Source organism: Echiichthys vipera, assembly GCF_963691815.1.
Source record: "Echiichthys vipera genome assembly, chromosome: 11".
NCBI lineage: Eukaryota > Metazoa > Chordata > Actinopteri > Perciformes > Trachinidae > Echiichthys > Echiichthys vipera.
In genome coordinates, this window is record NC_139836.1 from 23378272 (window position 1) to 23401656 (window position 23385).

Sequence of the window (23385 nt, forward strand, 5' to 3'; positions counted from 1 at the left end):
TCTAGATCATGCGGGAAAACAACACCGGGACTTCCTGCTGCTTACCTTTGGCTTTTTTCTTTTTACAGAGGGTCACCAGAGAGGTAGATAATTGAGAATTATCTTCGGGTGTGGCAGGGGTTGTTGCTGACTCCACCTGCTGTTTTGTGGCAACTTCTTGGTACCAGGTCTGTAAAAGACACACACAAGGAGAAAAAATGGGATGAAACTCAATCTGATGTTTCCAGACACACACGCACACGCACACGCACACGTTCATTGCCATGTATGTGTGTGTATATGACAGTGCAATAATGCTGGGTGGGCAGGCAGGGCAGGGTCCCGTAATGCTCAGTCACCCGTGTAGCAGTGAGGGGAGGGGGTTAAGCTGTATTGGCTGGGGGCAAATTAGGTCTGGCACCCCAGGGGCAAAAGAAAAGTGTGTGTGCGCTAGAGAGTGTGTGTGTCGAAGTGGGGGGTGTCAACTCAAGAGCCCCAGGGGTCACCAAGTTCATCGCTCCAGGCAACAGCATTCACTTCCTGTCTCATCATGCTCCGAGCAATAAGAGCACGCTCACATTGAAAACCAAAGCTGAGGAAAAATGCAGCAACAGAGCAGACACCGTAATATTTAACATTTAAAAGCAAAACCCCCCTTTGGTATTAATCTTTTTAATACTTTTTTTTCACATTCTGTCCACTTCATTTTCTTCTTTTGGCCAGAACACAGTCGAGGTCACGTGACAGTATGCAACTAAATATCCAGAGGCAGCCATATGGTGGCATTTAGCTGCTGGCTAAATTAGTCTGGCATTACAGATTTACAGACAGATCAAGCTGTAATTCCTTTCATCAGAAAGCTGGTCTGATTGACCACACTTCAGATCAGAGCTTCAATCCTGTTTCCTCTGCATGTAATGAACAGAGGCTTAACGTGGAGCGGGCTGGGGTGAGGAGAGGGGCCGTATGGAGCAAGTTGATAAGAGTTTTCAGAGGGTTTTTTTCGGGGTTAGCTCCTGTGATCAGAGGTTGGGGGCAGCTTGCTCTTTGGTTAATCTAGGCAGTATAAAAATAATTGGGAATGTTGGAGATCAGCTTCAGTTCATATTAAATGCAGTTCCAGTGAAGCTCCCTTTTCAAATCCATTCAGGACAATATGCTATACCTAAAACTAACCAAGCACATAGCACTACTGGGCACTGCCATTTTATACATTTAGAATTAGTTGACTTTAGCTCCTCTGTAGAGTTATTACAGTTATATTGTGTGAACTTCCATCATCAACATCCCCTGCTAAATATGCACAGAGCTGTAAAGCTTTTCCCATCGTACATATGGGATTTACTTTAACAACATATCTGTTAAAGTTATAATAGTATCGTGTTCATATCATTATCATCTTTTTCATGTTTTATTGTAATTTTTCTATTCTACATTGATCTTGGCTGTTGCTGTACGTTTTAATTTTACCGTTATTTTACCAGGCAAGAACTGCTTGAGATCAAATGACCCCTTTTGTCAAGCAAGGCCTACTATAATAACAATAAACCTAATTCTGATTATTCATGTTTTTACTAGTTTGTAGCTAGAGTGCTTATTTGTGTCCTTTGTGTTGTTTTCAAATTAATATGTTATTTGGCTGCTGAACACGGCCACTACTTCCCATTGGGATGTAATAAAGTTGCCAGAGTCCAAGGTGACATCTACAAATAGCTTTTCCGTACAATAAAAGCTCAGAAACGATAAAGATATTTGATTACAATGACAGAAACGATAAAGATATTTGATTACAATGACAGAAACGATAAAGATATTTGATTACAATGACAAAAACAACAGAAAGACTGGAAATCCTCCCATTTGAGAAGCTGAAAATGGAGAATGTTTGCCATTTATTTCTAGATAAATGACTTTAATAGATTATTAATTGATATAATAGATGCATGTACAGTCCTCATTGTGACTGGTGTTTAACCCTCAGTGCTGCATGCTTGTGTGTTGTGTTTGACCTCGGGCACTTTTAGAGTCCTCCAGAGCTCTTGGGAATCTCCTGGTCTTTTTGCTTTCAGCGTTATCTTTCCCCCTTCAGGAACCTCCGGGCAATTATTCTTCTGAATCAGATCTGTCTAATCATAGTTACTGTGATGTGCATATTATAAAGCTGGGTTGTTTTTTTTACCTCAGGCACCTCAAAGGGCACCTCCTGGCCATTCATCTTCAGGATGTCTGCCAGCATATGCAGTGTCCTCTCCCTGGGAATGACATTCTCCTCCTGCATCTTCGTCCATATCGCTTCTGCCTTCTGCCAGTTGTTTGTCTTCTCTAGAAACAAGACAGGGAATAAGAGAGAATAAGACTGTATTCTTATTGGTATTTGTTATGAACACTGTGGCACACAAACCCATGTGGCTGTATTGGTTGTAGCTCATCACTCAGGCTGCACCGGAGAGTAATTTCAGACAAAGCGCTCCATGCTGAGAGGGGGCAATCAAAGCACTAATCTGATCAGCTGACTGACCCTCAACTATGCTGTAATTTGGGAAACACACTAACTAGAAGGTGTGTATATGTGTGTGTGCGCAGGGAAGTGAGGGTAATGGGCAGACAATCAGCTTTAACACTCCAATCACAGCTGTTATCTGTTAGGCTCTTCACTGCAGCAATCACACCATGTCCTGTGCTCTTACTTCTTACTGATCCTATTCTCAAGAGGGGATTAGGAGTCAGGTAGTGAGGCAAAAAACGCCAAAAAGTCCTTCTATTCATTTTAAATCAAATTAAACACACGAACTGAGATACATAGGAGAGAAAGAGACTTACTGCAGAGACGGAGGACGTAACTGTACATCTCGTCTCTGTCGCATTCAAACAGCTTGGCTGTCAAGTCCACCATCTGCTCCAAGGCCTCCATCTTTACACACAAACACAACAATGTATAATTTAAGTTGGAATTTTTGTATTTTCATTTTCTTTTTTGCTTCATTCTTTGTGGCCTTGAGTAATTCAGAATGTATCAATGTGTCTGTGTGTGTGTGCGTGTGTGCGTGTGTGTGTGTGTGTTACCTGGTTTGAAAAAATGCATTTCTCTGCATACCAGTGCAGACGTCCAGACCGTGCCCTCAGCCCAGGGGTCTACACAAAAGGAAAAACAGAGGAGAATTTCTATTGAAAGAGTGCCGAGAGTAAATAAATAATGGGAGCAATAAACAGTAGCTGCATTGAACTTTTGGTGTGTGTGTGTGTGTGTGTGTCTGCATGTGGGTGTCGAGTTTGTGTAACGGAGATGTGTTGAGCTAGCCACCAAATTGGATTTCTTTTTGTCACCAAGTTCCCAGACCTCAAGCAATAAACTTGGTATTACTAGACAATGTTATTATTAAAAGGTAAAAGTTACGGCATATTCCACATAATGTAATAAACCAGAATTATCCCTGGAACATTTTTTGTAGTGACCAAGAGAGAATCATCATTCAGCTAACTGTTTTGGTTTTCTGGCAAACAACTTTCACTCTTAACACTCTGATTAATCTCATTTGCAGCTGCAACAGGCAGCAAAAGTTCTCTGGTGAACCCACTGTACATTACTTGCTCAGCACCACTTAGTTAGTGGCTAGCAGGTGAAAATAGAGCATTTCTACCTAAATCACAGTACAATCATTATGAATGTCTTTGAACGTCAATGAAATATATAGGTTAAGTAAACATGGATGCATAATCCATATCTATACGAACCCATGCAGCCTGAAAAGCATTTTAAATACTGTCCATTAGTTGATGTACACCAGCTATATAATAGAATCAATAGAGGGATATATCACCGGTTCGAACTATTAAATGTGTCTCCAGAATAAGCTCTTTTATGTGAGTGCACACTGATGCAATTTCAGATTATCTTTAACTGGAAAAAGAAAAGTGAAGTGAATGTTGGTGTGGCCTTGAGTGGGCATAAAACAGAGCAAGAGCAGCCTATTTTAGAGGCAAATGATTGGAAAAAATGACTTGAACAATTAATCTTCTGTCCAGACACTAACTGATCCATTAATTGTGGGATCATTTCAACATTATTTGTGGATTCTGTGAGGACGTCAGAGACTATGCTGCACTCTAGGGTTGCAAAATCATTTTCATCCCCAATGTTAATAAAAGATCTGTGAACCTTGTATTTACTAATGTGTAATGTCTATTAATGTGCACTACTCACTGAGAAAATAAACTGAAATAAACTGAATCTCTTGCTAAGAAAGGTTTGAGGACAGAAGAGACTAATCAATAATTTTAGATGCAAAATTACAGGTTCAACATTCAAAACAGAACACAGATCAATAAGAATTTAGGTTTAAAAATGTACCGACTATAAAAAGATTTTACTTCAGAGAGACGGGGGCTGTCAACTAAGGGCTGACATAGATTGAACTGCAGGCTCATGTAACTAAGCTTTAGCCTGATACGTGGAGTGACTAGATGATTATTATCATGGAATAACAGTGATGAGGATTTCATCTGTCTCTTGGGGCTTTGATACAATCTGAATAAGACTAGGATTGAGAAATTGCGCCCTCCCTCTCTTCATGGTAATCTGAAAAAAAGAGAAAGAGAGAGAGAGACAGAACGATCCGCCAGGAAGTTAATCTGAACGGGGATCAACGGCGCTCAATCCCCGCTGGCCTCTTTGATGGGAGCCCATCATACTGCGAGTGGGTGGGTCAAGAAAAGACGGGCTTCATCCCTTTCTCTGACCATCCTTTCCTCTTTCAATCCCCTCTTCTCTCAATCTCTCCCTCTTCCTCCAAAGCTCCCCTGCTCCTACTCAGTCTTTTCCCCCTGCCTCTCCATCCCTCCATCCGGCCCAGGCAAAGGCATTATGTTCTTACCCAACCAGCCAAAGGGACAAATTAAAATGTGTTGCACTCTCTCTCTCGCAGTCTGTCTAATCTTCTTAAGAGACTAAGGCCCAGTGCAAGTGCTCCATCTTTTTGCCTCTGATTCCCTTTACTTGGTAAAGTCTTGCAGGCTCAAAGCAGCCTCCTGCACATCTACTCTCAAACACACACACACACACAAATATGTTTGGGATTTCGAATCCGTCAGACAAATCTCCCTAATCTGGGCAGAAAAAATAAAATCCTCAGAAATAAGAAGGCACGTAACTTACACACGCACGGGTGGATCAAAAGAATACAAAGTAGAAACAAGCAACAGCATAGAAACTCTCACTTTCAGAAAGAGATAATGGAAAAATGTCATCAGATCAGATTATCAGGACAATCTTCCCACACACACACACCCACACAGCAGAGTTTATGACAGTCCTTCACTCTGCCTCTGTAAGAGTCCTATGTGGCCTTTGGAGTCTTCCTTTTTCATCTTTAGGTAGATGTACACAAAGAAAAAGATAGAGCCGACCTCGTCTCACCTCCACTTAACAAACCCTCTCCATCTTAATTCCTAATGTTCTAATTCCACTAATCACCTGGCCACTTAGTACACACGCATACACATATACATGGCCAAACCCCTCTCCCCAACACAAAAACACATAATGGCTCACCACTCTTTAGCAATACTACCTAACCTTGACCATCACACACATGCGCATGCTGCAATAATAGGCCCGGCCACCTGACAATCCTCTACCTAACCTTGACCATTTAGCGCAAAATTGGCCACCTTTCTCTATCATTACATTTAATTAGCTGTGATTAATCAGCTGCCAATTATACCAAACACAGCCCAAAGAGAGACACCACTCTGGACTGCCACTTGACACTCTCAGAGGGGGAAAAAAAAGTATTTATGCGTTTGAGTGTGTATGCATATTTGAGTGATAGATATGATTCTATTGTATTATATATCCTCAGCACTATATCCGTCGCCATGCAAGTATGAACCTCAGAGATGGATTAATGCCCATGTGTAACGGGAAAGGTGTGTAGTGACCAAGAGAGAATCTGTTTTTGTTTTTTCTGGCCCACAACTTTCACTCTCACCACTCTTGTTAATCTCATTTCCAGCTGCAACATGCAGCAAAAAGATCTCTGATAAACCCACTGTACATTACTTGCTCAGCACCAAACAACAGAGAGACAAAGGGGTATTTAGTTTGTGGCTAGCAGGTGAAAATAGTAGAGCATTTTGCAGCTAAAGAGCCAGATATTTCCCTCAAACCGAACTTCATCTAAGTGGTAATATGTCAATGTTGTCTTTAGAGCTTTTTCCACAGCGGCAAAGTGGCCAAAAATACTTTTAAAAGTCGATAAACGTAAATGGCCCTCATGGGAGCACCTTGGTAGCTGAGTGTTTACAGGTATGTTATATAACCATGATGAATTGGGAACTCACTGCGCTCCTCTCTCTCTTTTCCCCCAAAGAAAATGCTAAAATCGTGGCTACAGTCCTGCATGTGAATATTTACAGCTGCTTTACCTAACCCTAAACTGAATTATTGTGCGTTTGGCTCTGGGTTGGACAGAATTAAGCAATTCATAGATGTCAGACCTTGTGATCTGGGCAATTGTGTTTTGCCTTTTCACTATTTTAATGAAAAAAATACACCAGAATAATCCATTAGTCATTTATCAAAATGTAAAAGTGTGATTTTGTAACATTCTGACACTTTATAAACTGAACAATGCCGCTACAGTACAGGCAGCCATCACATGTAGGAAGAGCCAAACAATGGACTGTCTTTGTGGGTTCAAGATCATTATTTGAGAAAATTGCTTGTTGAGACAGTTGTCACAGTGAATCTCCGGGCATGTTTTGATGTAAATTCTAAGGCAGACTCTGTTGACAGCTGAAGATGCTCCATCTATATTGCATGATTTAAAGATCTGCAGGTTGAACCTCACACTGTGTGTCCATGACAGTGTAAAGCCCACCAGATGGAGGTGACGCAGCTGAGCTTTTGTCTCTCTAACCTACATCTTCCATTGACATCGCGGACAACATGCACATCTGTGGTCCATTTACAAGACATCCCCAATCTCACTCATCACTGGCGTGTAGCTGACTTTTTTTTTTCAAGTAGGACAACAGCAATACAAAATAGCAGAAGAGTAACGAGAGCCACAATAACAACATGTAGATAATATATAAGAGGGTTTAAAAATCCTAAAGAGGAACAAATCCCTCTTTTAGTACACACCAGGACACAAGAGAGGGAAGAGTGACAGCAAGGGAGTTAAGGTATCCCCCCACACACACACTTTTGTTCTCATCCTGATCAGTCAACATAATGGCCTTGTGTCCCTTTCCTCTGATGTCAGGCTCATCCCTCAATTTGTTTATTCATCAATCTCTCTGTCCAGCTATCCAGTCCCAGACCGCCCGTCCTGTTTTATCCATGTGGAAATCGCTTCTTATCTGCCTGCTTTGCCTCTCCCTTTTTTTCTCACACTAATCTACAGGGCTTATAGCAGGACTTAAGATGACAAAGATATAAATATTCATGAAATATTCAGGTCAGATGAGCAATAACAATAAAGGGAATGGCTTTTACATCATGTATGTCCTCTTTGGCTCATCGTCATCTATTTTTCAGCAGGTAGCTTCTCCGAGATTGAGAACCCATTTTTTTATATTGGGATCTGATGCATCCAGGAAAACCAAAACACAAATACCACTCTTCTGTTTATATATGAGTTTGCAAACCTGTGAAATCAGAGTGAATTATTGTTCACCTTTTACACGGGAACCATTATTTCAGTTCATTAAAGAAAGTTTTACCTTTCTTGCATGCCTCACAGCGCTTCCCTCGAAAGTCCTAACCTCTTCCCACTGCCTGACCTCTGACACTCCCTTGTCCCCCAACACTTGCGGTGGGAGAGAAATGCTGCGTTCCAGTGCATGCGTTCCATCGAATTCGAGGGAGATCGATCCAACCCTGAATTTGCTAGTAGGAGGTTCCACTTTGACAGGCCTTCCTGCACTTTGCCAAGTTGTAGGTCCGAAACTCCGGACTTCCCATGGCACTTGAACGCAGCATGAGCAGCAAATGTGAACCGGAGCGACAGAAGACAGGCAGGAAGCTTGGTGAATCATTGTATTTGGGCCGAATAAAATGATTGGTCAGATATTCAATGAGAATTGAGTTGTAAGACCTGCTGGATTTCTTTAACATTTTAGTGTGCCGTATACTTATTAGGAGCATTTTAAGATTACAAAAGAAAAGTGTAGAAATGCCAGAAAGGTGGGAATTGTTTTAAATGTCCCCATTTTTTTTGTAAAGTTTGCGCTTCCCTTAATCCTCCAAACTAGATTTGATATCACAGATAAACAATATTATTGGAAACATCTCAATGTGGTAACAATTAGGGCAGAAAAAATTCTTCCAAACACTCGATAATTACTGCATTAACTAAATGGTTAGATCCACCACTGCTGCTGGTCACCAGCCCGCTGTGATCCCCGGTGCTGAGTCTCACACTGGCTGAATTAGAGTTACAGCGGCTAACTAAAAGGTCCATCTCAGTGAAATCAGACCACTAATAAGACACGACTTAGTGCAGCCTGCTGTTCTACCAGCGGAGGAACAGCAGGTCTACGGACAGACCTTCAGTTAGAAAATGTTTTCTTTAAAACCCAGAATGTAATATGGCACTTATTTTAAGAGACCTGACGTATTTTCTCTCTTGTATATTTAATACAGCTCTTTAATATTTCATATCCAGTTCCTCGATTAAATCAATGGAATAAACCTGATCATGCTTGGCACCAAAAGCTTATGTCTGCTAATATGATACTTTTGGCACTCAGAAAATCGTGGAATTTCCTATCCGTCCAAACTGGCACCCATAGTTCCTTTATGTATGTGTTTACCTCAATAATCTTACGAGCCTCCTGGTAGCGGCCTGTCTGCAGGAATGCGAAGAACAGCTCATACAGCATGGTCATCTCTCCTCGCTCCTGACTCAAAAAGTCCATGGCTGAGTAGAAAGAAAGAAAGAGAGGCAGGCAGACAGATGGGGGGAAAACAGAGGTCATGAATAAAAATGCCTGCAAGGTGAACAAACACACCACACACTCAATCTTTTCCTTCTGATTCCATTATTTGGCACAATGTCCCAGGCACAAAGCAGCCATATCAAGTCTGCTCTCAAACAAACACACACAGGTCCCGAATGAAAGCCTAAGCTCTCATGGTAAACTTGCTAAAGCGCTCTGCTCAGCGCTACGTACTATCTCTGTCCAGCAGCTTCAGGACAGGTAACACACACACACACACACACACTCACAGACGCACACAGTTATCCTAATGGAACTGCATATTCAGCAAAGCGGAGGAAGAAAGAATAATCCCTCGCCCTTTATTTGCTGTCATCTGAAGTCAACAGAAAGAATTGTCAATGTCATTAAGAAATAAATTCAGGGTGTGAATCTAATTTAGACACGTTTGTAGACAAGTTGGAATAAATTCAAGTAGAATTTTTGGCATAGAAATTCTGACTTGGGGCTTTGGTGGAAGACTGAATCACATTGGCTCATTATTAGCACAAATTACTTCATTTTCCCCCTCAAAATGCCACTACAGACTCTTTCCTGTGGAATTTACCGCGACCAAAACCTTCTCAAAAGCACGCACTGTATGTTGTTTTAAAGTTGTCTAGCGTGTTTTATGGATGCCAGAACCTCAAACCAAGGTCAGACATGTCAGTCATGATCTTTCAACAAGTAGTTTTGGACCTCAGAGGGCCGGTCTGTTTGGAGTTTGCACATTTTGATGGTTCCAGTACATTTCTACTTTTATTTCCGATGGTGTGTTTTAACAGGTTGTGGCACTCAACATGTACTCACGGTGCCGTCAGGTCGAGTGTGACTCAAGGTCATAAGCCCCCCCTCTCTGCTGCTTTATATGAGGGAGTGGGAACCTGAATCATTTGAGATTTCAAGAACTAGTTTTGGTTAGTTGGCACTGATTTACATGCCTCTGTCAGACAATCGTCGTAAAAGTTTTGTTTTTGAGGGTGCAGCGCCTGACTCAGAGGGTCCGTCACCTTTCGCGGAGGTCAGACACGAGAGTGAGAGGGAAAGGTGGATAAGGGAGTGGGTGAAAGGGGAGAGAAGGAGGTGGAGAGGTGCTCCATGCATGGTTTCAACCTTTACACACTCCAGAGCCACTTACCCCTGCGGCACGTTGAATTTGACCTTTTCACCGCGCCGCTGTCGGCATACAGGGAGACCGCTCAATACGTGATCGTCTGACGTGCTTCACCGCGACCCTGGTCTGAACCTTTTCTCACTCTCTGGTACTCTTACACACTCTTTGAATTGCTGCTGCTTGTTACGTGTGCCTCTAATGCAAACACTGAGCGGGCAATTTGGATTAGCTTCGCCCCACACAGAAATGAATAATAGGTTTGAGTCAACCAAGAGAAGTTTTGAAAATTTTGAGCATATATCGGTGAGAAGCAGTGACAGTGTGTACTGCTATCCTGAACTTAAACAAGGCCATTTTGACATAATAAGCCTTTGACTAAGTGTGATGTTTGAAATTATGGCTCGCGGGCATCCTGGTGGTCTCTGGGTTTAAGTTGCTGACCATGCACGCAATGTTCCCAGTTCAAAACAGGGACCTTTGTTGCATAAAGGGATGAGTGTTGGCAAGAATCTGGTGATACTATGAGTATCCTGACACAGGGATTACCATTCAATATACCGTGATACTGTAAGCAGGGCGAGCAACTGCGATTTTTTAAGTCTGATTTTTGATTCAGATGGGGGATTAAACAATGCAAAATGAACCACTGTCTCCCAAAAATCTTTACATGTAAACTAATAATTAAAAATCGAGTGTTTTTACTATTTTTATGTAGTCTATTTTTATGTATCATATTATCACAATACTCAAGTTTATCAATATTTTCTTACACCCCTAGATAGATGAAGTCATTCATTCTTTGTCCTGTAATTTCTGTCACCTCTCTACTGTCAGCTTTTTAATGAAAGGTATAAAATGTCCTTTTTATTGACCACACTGTTTATGGCCAAAGGGGTTGACAGAAGAAGAGCAGCCACTAATGATCATCTTTATTCAGTTAATGTATTACATATTCTTATTACTTATCAATTAAGGTTAAGTGCATGAAATGTCTCAAAATAGAGAAAAATACCAATGACATGTTTCCATAACTCATAGTAGCATCTTAAAGATTGCATATTTTGCAAAAAGTAGAATTGTAAATAAAAGGTTTCCAATTTAAAACCACATAAATCTGAGAAAGTCAGCAAATGCTTGACTTAAAATGCTTTTGTAGGGTGAACTGTTACACTTAATAATCAAAAACAGTCAACAAATGCTCTTATGATTTACTCATTGTTCTAGCATCAGATTGATGACTTTAAAAATGTGTAACCTTTCTGCAGCAGTGCGGTGTCTCTTTCCTCCACCAGACCAACAATGATGTCGTGGATGCGAGGCATGTGGCCGTAACGCTTCTGATACTCCAGTGTTGCGTCTAGAGCTCCGGACAGGTCCTTACTGCAGGCACGAGACCACACACACAGACACAAAGAGAGAAGGAGAGAGAGAAGAAAGCGAGTTAGATGTCAGGTCTGTCCAGTCAGACATGTACAGGATTGTGTCGGTAGAGAATAGAGAGTACATCATGGGGTGTTAACCCTGTGACCTCCTATTGAAGCACTATGACCCTCCGCAACAATACAGGCCTTTGAATTCATGACAGCACAACTGCAGGTGACGAAGCCTTTTGGCCCCAATACATCATTCTCACACAATCAGGCGCACTCTCACACACACCTGTCGGCGAGGGGCTAATGTCTCTCTGGACAGGCTTTTAGAGGGGAAGCCATACAGCAGACAAAAGGACTCGACTGATCTTTACCCCCTCTACTCAGCTCCTCCTGCACCTACCAACTTCTCTCGCTCTTTCTCCTCTTTTGTCCTCTCCAACCCTCTTTAAACTCCTCTCATTTCCTCTTGTCTCATTTCCCTTTCCTCCTCATCCCCTCTCCTCCTTCCTTCCTTCCTTTCTGTCTCACGTTTTCTCACCACCTTCCTTTTGATTTCACGCTGTCAGCTCTCACTCCCTATCCGATGACCTCGCCCCCCAGCTGAGCAATTTAGCAGAAATATGACAACATTAGAGACCCCCCATACACCGCCACCACCAATGGTTCACTCCCTCCGTCTCATGTCATCCTTTTCTTGTTCAGTCTATCCTCCTATCCCCCCTCGCTTGGCCCGTCTCTTCCCAGTGGACGGACAAACAAAAGAGCATGTAGAGGGAGGATGAGTGCGCCTGATGGAGTGATAACAAGAAAAGTAGAGAGACAGATACAGTGAAAGGAGTCAAGAGAACGAGAGAAGCTGAGAGAAGGGGGAGGAAGAGAGACCACTTCAACCCCTCTATTGTGACAGCGCTGCCATCAATCTGTTGATTGGGTAATTACCCTGTCAATCACACAGAGGTCAAAGCAGATAGGGCACATATGGGGGAGGTAGGGGGCAGAGTAAGTGAATGAGAGACAGACGGATGGACAAAGTATGAGAGGACAGAGATTGAGAGTGAACAGGTATAATTTCTGAAGTGTTTTCTCCTCTAATCAATTAGACAAGTGGATAAGAGAAACATGCCTAAAAAGACCAACAACCCGGGGGGAAAAAAACAGGAAACGGTATGACCTTGAGTTCGGCTTCTGTGAGGCAGCAGAAGAAGAGAGTGATGGAGGGAGGAAGAATGGAGTGATTAGGGTTGGAAGGTAAAGGGGTCCGCTAATTGAAATGAAGAGGGACAACATTATTCAGCAGCGCCAGTCAAGAGGCTGTTCAACTGCACAACAGTCTGATTGAACGACGCAGAAGAGAGATTAAGAGATTTTGCAAAATCAGAGAAAAAGTGAGGAGATGGAATGAGGCGGAGGGAGGGAAGGGGTGTGGGGGCGTCATGGGTACGCAATTTACTCCAAATTATGAGACAAGGACAAGAAAAAAAACTGCAGAAAAGCTGTTTGTAATGAACGTAATGTGGCTTATATGCACAATGACCTTAACTGTTGTGGTGTGTTGCACATGGCTTTTTACACTAGAGCTATTCCTACACATTGTCGCCAAGTTTCAACACATTCCACATTTGTTTCATCCCTTCTGTCTGTCCAGCTTTTTGTTCCTCCATCAGGCTCCTCTACACCTTCTTATAATCCCTCCATCCTATCACTCTTGGCAAAAAAAAAGAAGAAAAAAAAGGCCTGGCGTTGCAATTACACCCCCTCTGCCTTCCTCCCCTCTCCCCCTCTCTCCGCCCACCGATCCACCCAAAAAAAGAGCTAAGGATGTCGAAAGATGGATAATTTCCCCTAGGTACAATTTAACTGTCACTTTGCATTGCCATTTACTGTGGCGCACAGCCCTGTTAATGTCCTCAACTTTGCATGTCAGCCACTTTCCAGCCAATTAAGCCCTGAAAAAAAAAAAAAAGAAACGAGTGCGTTGCTTGGTGGAAATCTGAAGGATTAGACAAGGAAGCTCATTTTGCCTCATCTCACTCTTCCCCCCCTCTATTTTTCCTCCTCTCCGTCCCCCTCTTTTGTTCGGAGGAGATCGGCAGGCCTGTTATCAAGCCACCGTCCTTGCGTGGGGGAGGATGAGGTGTCTATGTCTCGAAAACGCAAATGAGACCGCGATCATGGCACCACTAGCCCACTGTTACACGGGTTGGAGAAAGACACCAACTATGTTCACGTCAGTAGCCACACAGGTACATGTCTTTAAGACACAGCAACATTATCATCCATTTCTTAGCAGCTCTGTTTACCTCTGTTTTGGTCTGAGGAAAATATCTGACTATTTAGCAACCATGTTCACCAGCTAGCTGCTAACTTTGTTTGTTTGCTATGTGGAGCTTGCCAGGAAGTGTACAGTGGCTTAATCAGAGCTTATTTCAGCTGAAACCAGTCACCTCTTATAGCAGGAAACAAAGTGATGATGACAGCAGAGATTTGTGGGCCAGAAAACCAAAACAAGGAGCTAAATGGTAAAAAAACCAAACTGAGTCTAGTGAAAATAATATATTCTTAAGGCCCGGTTTCTCTGTCTGTCAGCAGTCATTACAGCAATAATAATGGCTCCATTTACATGGAATTTGGTGGACGGGTGTGGCATGGGCCAGAGAAGAACCCATAACATTACATAGTGACAAATGACATGGCAGATCTGTTGGTTCGTCACTATGAGCAACCTTTCACCAAACTTCATCTACTTACTTCCATGTTTCACAAATGGCTGTGATTTCATTCACATACTGAGGATTTCCCTTTTTTTCTTGTTCCCTTTCTTTTCAACGGTGCTTATTGACAATGGGATGCTCATTTTAGACCTCACTAACACTCGATGTACAATTAGAATAAAGTGGAAGTGAATGAGCTATTTTGTCGTCAAACTCACTCATCTCCCATCAAGTCTTGAATCCCCCTCCTAACTCCTCCTCCTCAATCGCCACCATTTCTGTGTCTTATAGTACATGTCCTCCCAGCTCTTCATTATGTCGGACTCATTAGCATTTCCTGTCGCTAATCACTTCCATAAGGATGTAGCAATCTGGGCTATCGTAGTAGCAGGTTGGCGCACACAACTCTGAGCGGATGGGCATGAAGGCTAACAGGGCGGCTCGTATGATGAGCTGTCAAGGGCTAATCTGCCAGAGAAGTGTTCATTAAGTCATTAGCGCTGACGCAGCGATGAGACGGGTGCAGGCGGGAGTGATGCCTGCTTTGTCCTCTTTTTATCGCTTCCCTCCTCACTCCTCCTTCCGACTGTCTGTCCTCCCCCTGACTGACGGAATGAAGAGGTGGGGATGAAAAAGGATAAAAAGAGGAGAAGAGAGCGAGGAGATAGATTCAACTGGAGCGTAGAAGTCAAGTGTTGTGGTACTCAAACCTGCCCTGAGGCTTGGCTGAACCACTGCTGAAACTACATGTTGAACCCGCTTTACATTACTAAGCATTTCACATTTTTATGCATCTTCGAAAGAGACAGATTTTTAGAATGATGCAGTTCCATAACGTCTTTTAACTCGAAGGGTTTCATGATGAAACTAAGAATATTGCTGCAGCATGTCTCCTGTTATTTTGTTGATGCCAATGAAAAGCAGGGCCAAGTCAAGGCTATTCAGTGTCTGAAATTGGAGTTTTAGAGTACAACCAGTCATTATTTCACTACTGCAGGGAGAAGGCTAGGGATCCGAAACCAAACTGTAAAAAAACAGAGCGTTGATTCGACAAACTGAAACCTGGTTGGCATCTGAGAGCTGAAATCTTTCTGTTCCATAAGGAAACAGAAGTTGTTAGGTTGTGTGCATGCAGGATAAATAATATGAAAATATGTGTTGATTTCATATAGTATCAGATCTCTGGATGGAAGAAAAATCGTCATCTAATGCAATACAAACCGACCGTGGGCTCATGACTGTTGGGAAATGCCAATGAAAAGCAGGGCTGAAATATGTTGCTCTTTAGTGTTAAAAGAAGCTGCACAATCTATCCTGTGCTCAGGTGAAGTGGACCACAGACCAATTTTATCCGCACATCAGTTTCTACCTTTAATTTGTTGACTATTTCCAATCCATGACAACCAGCCATCAAAAATACCGGCATTTAGCTTGTTCACTTGTGTTCATTAGTGTGTGTTCACTGCAGTATCACTTGGAGGAAGTACAACTGGCACTTGATTTGTGAACAGGGCTGCAGTAAGCGTGTGTGTGTGTGTGTGTGTGTGTGTGTGTGTGTGTGTGTGTGTGTGTGTGTGTGTTTCTGTGTATATGTGTGTGTGTGTGTGTGTGTATGTTGGCTGCTGTTGATGACCCAGGAGTAAATTAGTGCTGCTAATCTCACAGAGGCAGTGATTAACGAGTGAACCTGGAAACTGTGTTGGTGCCAGAGACAAGACTTACAGCAAAACAAACAGCGGCAGGGGAGCGTGTGTGTGTGTGTGTGTGTGCACATGAGCTTCATGTGGAAAAGGTCTACCTCTACATGTACACTAGAAGTAAACGGTGTGTATGAAAGCATGTGCAGGGTGTGTGTGTGTGTGTGTGTGTGTAGTGGCGGGCCCCTAACAGCAGACTGTGTGGCTGTGGTAAATCCAGCAATTAGTGCTCTGTACATAATTAACATGCTAATGAGTTGATCTACTTAAAAGCTGGTTTGATAAATAGAACACACACTCTCACTCACACACACACTGAATAACATACACATACTGAATACAGTTGAGGGGTGGGGAAATACCAGTGACACCTCTTGCTAGTGTTTGGTAACGTTCATTTGCATTATGGTAAGAAGCGTCGATGGCCATCTCTCAACACACACAAACACACTTACACCTTGGAGTAGAGCAGTGGGTGTTTCAGGGGATCAGGGGTGGGGGCTCATGGGAGAGGTTGCAGCTGGCGAATCCTCTACCAAACAAAACCTGGCTCACACACACACACATAAATGAGCAATTTCCACATCCTCTCTCTGTCTGAATCGCTGACCCAGAATGTAACCTCAGCTATGATCATAGGAAGGGATGAGTGACTCATTGAGACACTCATACACACACACATAAACACACACCTGGCAACTGGATTTGGCAGATGAAGACACAAATCAGAAAACAAATATGAGCTGGTTGGCTGTTGAATGGAGAACTTCAGACAAAGAAATAAAACATACCACAACACAAATTAATGTTTTAAACCCCTGTCTACATGGGCAAAGTGTGTGTGTGTGTGTGTGTGTGTGTGTGTGTGTGTGTGTGTGTGTGTGTGTGTGTGTGTGTGTGTGTGTGTGTGTGTGTGTGTGTGTGTGTGTGTGTGTGTGTGTGTGTGTGACATTAAATAAATCAGTGTTTTGTTATTTATAACACAGTCTGGAGTTTGTTGTACCTGGTCAGGTAGGCAGTAATCAGAGGTGAGCAAAGATTGGCGGTTGGTTTGGTCAGTCCGAGGGTGAAGATGGTGTCCTGCAGGCGTTGTATGGTTGGGATGCCACCGTTGGGCACCAAGGCGCTGAGTGCGTGAAAGAGCGTGACGCAGTGTGTGTCATCCATCACCACGTCCTTCTCTTTCATCTCCTTCAGGATGTCCACCGCCTCTGTGACAGAGAGAAGAAGAGAGAAATTGTTAATGTGGAGAAATGTTCACATGACTAACAACTCAACATGTGATGCTTTAGTGAGACTAGATCCAAAGATGAAGTGATGGTGAGTGATTTGGAGGTAAAGACGAATGAAAATAACGAAAGAGAAGGCGAAAGAGAGATTATGCAGCGAGATGAGAGGAGAGAAAGCGAGAGGTGGGCAGAGCTTGGCTGCGAGAAGAGTAGGGTGTGTGAAGATGATAAAAGGCCCCTTTAGCTAATTCCATGTGGGGAAAACAAACCCATATTAAAACAGCATTTTGTTCCCAGCGGGGATGCAAATCCAACCCTGTATAATGCCAACTCTGTGCTAATTGCTACTTGCGCTTTTCTAAACGAGACTACAATTACCGGACCCCTACAATGGAGGCCGGCTTTTTGCCGTGGCCATGTGGAAAGCACTTGGGGGGCTAAATTATAGGTATGTGGAAACAAGGGCCTGCAGTGGCCTCAGTGAGACCTCGATAAGCGGGCTGAGGGGTGGATCAGTTTGGTCAAGTCCAGCCGGTAATGGAGGGCTTTTTACTGGGCCACGCGCCCATCTGGCCAACACTAGGGGCTAAATGGTGAAAAGAGAGCATGTGTGTATATGTGGTGTATCAGAGTAAGGTAATTAAGATGCGTTTACTGTCTATTTAGACAGCTGCTAATGGGCTGACAGCGATACAGCCGCTCTCCACCACAGATACTAATCTATACAGCATGACCAAGAGGAGGGGAGGAGATGGAGAGATGCAGAACCACGGAATATATTTGAATAATGTGTCTAAAAGCCAAACCTCCAACTGCACGACAATATAGGTACCCAACAAAAATGTCCTTGGTGAAATATTGTACACAGAGACACACACACACACAAAAGCAGAAAAGAAAAAGCAGTTGAACACATGTGCCTACATACCTAGTAACATAACAAAACCCCTCAAACAGGAGTGTAATTCTGTACTGGGAACACACATTCTCACACACATACACACACTTGTAGGCTGAGGGACAGGCCCACTGGCGAGTGCTTTGGCATCCTAATTTCAGTCTGTCTTTCCATCTCTCTACCTCTCTGTGGCAGTTGTTATGGCGATGGGAACCAAAGGCTGTCACAAATTTAATGGGACACAGGGAAAATAGAGGAAGGAGGGGTGGAGTAGTGGGGACTGGCAATAAAGGAGATGCTGCTGAACTGGCGGGATGGGGGTTTGCATGTGTGCATGTGTGTGTGTGTGTGTGTGTGGGGGGGGGGGATTAAAGGGAGGACAGTTTAGGACAGAGGGGTAAGTTTGGTTTGCTCTTTCACTAATGTGACGATGTATCGCAATTTTATCAACATTGCAATATCAATTTATGAAATAAACAAAGTGTATCTGCTGAAGTTCTTTAGACCATAAAGTGCAGAGCTGACACAGTTTAAGCCACAGGAGTGATATGTTGCATGTTTCACTGCCACTGAGGTCAATTCTCAATGTTTGGAAAGTCTCATAACTTCTATTTGAGCCAACAGAGAAAAGAGACTGACAAACTAAAGTGGCTAACAAAAGTATCTCTAGTAACTTGTAAACAAAAGCACAAACAACTGAGGACATAACACTCAAGCGCAATGAAAATCAACCCGATCACAGATGGTGGTATCAACAATTGCCCTATAATGACCTGACCTGGTGTTAAGTCTATACTGTTTCAGTTCATATGCAATTTATTCTCCCTCTCTGACTCTGTGTCTCTCTCCATGTCTTCCTCCCTCCCTCTTTCTATCCATACCTCTCTCCATCACTCTCCGCCAGACCCACTAATCACCGAGACCAATGGCTTGGAGTTGATCCGCCCAAATGGAGCTACACGAGCGAACATCCCTCCTTCCTACGTCCAACCCCCGCTCTCCCTTTATCCGTCCGTTTAGCCAGTATGCATATCCATCAGCTCAGCCAAGCATCATGGCCAGCAAAGCGAGCCAGACCACACACACACATACACACACACACAGCAAGAGATGGGTAGGCAGACAAGCCAGGTAAACAAACATCACACAGCCCACTGCACGCACGTACATCCAGGACCACCTAAAGTTAGAACAAGTTGTGTTTACCAAAGTGAGGAGGATGGACAGATGGAATCAGAGGGCCAAGGGTAGGTCAAAGAGACGCTTAGTGATAGAAGAGAGGTGTATTTAAAAATGAAGGGAGACAAGCAAAGGTAGAAGTGTTGAGGCTCATGTTGATATGTTTGGCAGGTTTACTGGGATGCAGGATCTGTGGAATAATGGATGCACTCTTTCTGGTTTGGGATATACAATTTTTTAAGTTGAAAAATATTTAAAACGAAAGCAAGTTCAAACAAACATTTTATTTATGTTCTTACTTCCTTTTTCAGTGAAGAACACTGAATTTTACATACTTTGCGTTCCACTGCCCCCAACTATGTGAGATTACGGTGTTCATTAAAATGCAATAAACAGAATGTTAAGTTTGCACTGGCAGTGAAAACAAATACTAAATCCCAACAAAGATGACCGCTGATTAAACCTGTAACTCAATGCTCCACATATAAACAGCTTCTAAAATGCCATGTGCCCTCTTTGATGCTCGAAATACTACTGTGCGAAAATGAGTGTAAGGTTGAACAGTAGCCATATTATCATATATATTTTTAATTTAAAGAAGAAACTTCGGGATCCGTACAGTTTGAAGGGGTGTGGGACCCTGGGACCACCTTTTTATGGGACAATTTTTGAACTGTTTTATGTACAGTGTCAAATTTAACTGGTAGTGCATATACTTACGATGTTTGTCCATTTATTTTTTTTGTTTGCATTCATGGCTAACATGGAAATTGTAAGCTTAATACATTACTGGATTACAGTGTTGTTTTTGCACGCAAACCTTCCAGAAAAAAAACAAAGGACAACTGAAGAGATGGAAGGTTAGCCAGATGGATGTATGGACAGATGTGAAGATTAAAGGGTAGAGATGAGGAGCGAGCAGCAGAGGTTGGAGAGGGGGAGAAAAGAATGTGACGTAAGGATAAAGTCAAAAGGATGAAGTGAGGTAAAAAACAAAGTTGCCTGGGCATGTGAGGTGGGAGGCTTTGAACCAAGGGCACAAACAACAAAGCCATTAGAGAGGGTGAGAAATAAAGCAAGATGCCAGGAGACATGATCTTCAGCTGGGCCTGGTGTGTGCATGGAGCCAGGCGGACCAGCGTCTGGGTGGGGACAGGCTAACATCAAGGTTAGCCATGTGTGCTAATGTGGCTGACAAGCGTCCCCTCCATATGCACACTCTGGCTAATGGCAAATGCGTTAGCGCTGCCTATACACACCCCGACACACACACAGCCAGCCACACCAACCGTTGTGCCCACCAAATGCATTTTGCCTGAATTCACATTCAAATTTGCGTGACGCTGTGTGTGTGTGTGTGTGTGTGTGTGTGTGTGTGTGTGTGTGTGTGTGTGTGTGTGTGTGTGTGTGTGTGTGTGTGTGTGTGTGTGTGTGTGTGTGTGTGTGTGTGTGTGTGTGTGTGTGTGTGTGTGTGTGTGTGTGTGTGTGTGTGTGTGTGTGTGTGTGTGTGTGAAATGCTCAAGCACTTCGGCGGACATGATCTGCCATTAGCATCAAGGCGGATTTCAATAATTCTGGAAAAATACACACAGTCCTGTAATTTTACCCCCTCTCTCATTTCTCACTGACGCGGATGTGTGTTCAGGTGGGGGGAGAATGAGAGAATGACACGCTTGGAGACGTGCGGGAGAGAGAGGGTCAGATAGAGAGACAGAGACGAAGACAGAGAGGGGAGGACAGACAAGGGAAACATTTTGCCTGTCATTGTGTGCAAAAAGCAGAGCGGCAAAACTGATGGTAATTGGGTCTTCGATGTGCTGAAGGAAACCCACCGTAGCATTCTGAAAATGGCCGGCTAATGTGGTTTGAGGGAGGGAGAAAGAGATTGTGACAGAGTTGGTGACACACGTACGCCTTTTTAGGTTCAAGCCAGATTTACTTTGATCCGGCTTACTGTCAGAGAATGCGTATTTAAAGAACTAATTGCTGGTGGGATTGGTCAATTTATCAATCCAGACCAATTAAGAAACGTTTTGATAATCTTTTAAGCAAAAACGCAACTGAATATCTTTGTTTTGGAACAAAAGAAGTTCCAAGGGGGATTGGCTGGCTGAGCATAGACATGGCATCAGAAGCTGCGATTACGCCGCATCTAGGCATTTTACGGAATGCCATGATGCCCTGTGAGGGAGACGGAATAAAGAAACTGGTGCAAAAGGAAGGTTTCTGGACTCATCGTCTGGATGCTAAAGTTTCCAGGTCTGAATGAGGATATAGACTTCACATTTTCTTTGAACAGGGTTTCTCTCTGCTATCTTTATTTGCCTCAGTGTATAAAACATCATTCGGGTACCCATAGTAAACGTTTTATGTTTTTTAAAAAATATATATATAATGTATATGATGTAGGAACTGTTTTTTGTTTTCTTATGCATTCTCATTTCATGTTTTTCCATGATTTCAACGTCACTCACCTGTCACAATATTACTCAGGTCAGGTGACTGCCTCTTGTTGGCTGTTATTATATAGGTGGCGAACACCATGGTTGTTTTAAGGATTTAGCCACTAAAATAAAGGCTATTTATTTTGTCTTTTTTTCCCCTTCATTTCTGAGAGCCTGGATTGCCTTCCTGTTTATCAGACTCGAATCCCCATTTTCTAAGAGCATCCAACACTTGCTTTATCCACGTTTAAGTAGAGCAAACCGCCTTCTTTTACTTTTTCTAAGAGGTTTGAAGTTACCTTGGCTCTAGGAGGTTGTGCATTAATTACCGTTTACCTGACAATTCAATGGATGAATGATTGATTCAAAAAAGCAGATTCAAAAAGAAATTATGAGGATAACCATAAGTTGCACTTACCTTCCACTCTGTCGTTCTTGGAGAGAGCCTTGACCAGTGCGATGTATTTACTGGCATCCATCACCACTGACGAGTCCTTACGGCTCCTAAAGAAAGAGAGTAGACTAATGTATTCCACTGACAGTAATTCAAATCGTCTATTGTACGCTCTCATGATGCTGAAAATAGTTGGTGAGTGAAGAGAAGGAAACACGGGAGAGACGGGAGAGTTTCCTGTGTTTTAGCAAGTCAACAGAGTGGCTGGACCGTGCATTAATGTCTCCCCTAATACCACTCACATTTAAACTTTAATGGCCTAATACCGGTTACAGCGCTACCTTGTGTGTGCGCACGGAGTATTTGTGTGTGTATGCATCCTGCTTCACTCACATCTCCCTCTTCAGGTTGAGCGCCTCCTCCACATTGTTGTGGTTACAGCACAGGTTGATGAGGATGGCGTAGCCGCCGACAGTCATCTCCTCCTCGTACAGCTGCTTCAGCTCAAGGGCGCGCTGCATGTCCTGATCAGACAACAAAACTCTCAGACAAAAAGAAATCTCAGTACTAAACACACAGACAGAGCATCTAAATTCAGGAACGTTAAGATATTTGGTGAGACTGAGGAATCCAAACAAATCCTACCTCCTCGAGAGCGAAAGCCTGGATGGCTCGTTTAAGAACGAGGCCTATGGGTTTGTTCTCTTCTTTCAGTTGGGCCAGTTTCTTTTCGTGTGCCAACGCCTTACCCTCGATTCCCTGGCGGAGACAGAAAGGTGTTAAACACATGCACATGACCAAATACATACATTCACCTCATGAGCACAACGTGAGCTTGTAATTAAAAGACATCATGCATGACAACTCATCTCCAGGAAGTAGTTCAGTTAAAATTATACGCAGATGAAATATATATTCTTACAAAATTACACCCTTCAAAGGGTAATTATGAGGCACATGATGGTGCTTTATTCATTCTTTAAAAAAAGAAAGGCCAAATGTTAAGTTTAAGCAGTACATTTTTTCCCACCAGATATAGATACACATTAAAAGAATAATTTTATTGCATCTCATAGCATGAGAACACTTTCACTCCTACTTACAGTGAAACGGGGACCAGCTGACCCGGAGTCATTGGACACACCGTTTCTTGGTCCCACCAAAGCAGCCACATCCTGACACACACACAGTTAATATTTGAAAGTTAACATCAACATCATAACATAAAACATAAGTAGTATGATCATATTGGCTGTTCCATGACATCTATGATAAAAGTATTAATTTGAACTTTATGGGGGTAACATCTCGCCTGTTAATGCATGTATATAGGTGTGTGTGTGTGTGTGTGTGTGTGTGTGTGTGTGTGTGTGTGTGTGTGTGTG

General features: G+C 42.9%; 1 protein-coding gene across 1 annotated transcript in view; it reads right to left on the minus strand.

Annotated features, from left to right (window-relative positions):
- The window catches only part of lrpprc (leucine-rich pentatricopeptide repeat containing), a gene marked incomplete at its 5' end in the record, with an annotated part of 58673 nt that overhangs the window by 15519 nt on the left and 19769 nt on the right, over positions 1-23385 (minus strand). The window contains 11 exons of the mRNA XM_083922970.1: positions 46-169; positions 2159-2301; positions 2800-2890; positions 3043-3111; positions 8797-8903; positions 11331-11455; positions 16860-17067; positions 22025-22110; positions 22394-22524; positions 22646-22759; positions 23104-23175. Coding sequence (XP_083779096.1) covers positions 46-169; positions 2159-2301; positions 2800-2890; positions 3043-3111; positions 8797-8903; positions 11331-11455; positions 16860-17067; positions 22025-22110; positions 22394-22524; positions 22646-22759; positions 23104-23175 — 1270 coding nt within the window. The remainder of the gene's footprint in view (positions 1-45; positions 170-2158; positions 2302-2799; positions 2891-3042; positions 3112-8796; positions 8904-11330; positions 11456-16859; positions 17068-22024; positions 22111-22393; positions 22525-22645; positions 22760-23103; positions 23176-23385) is intronic.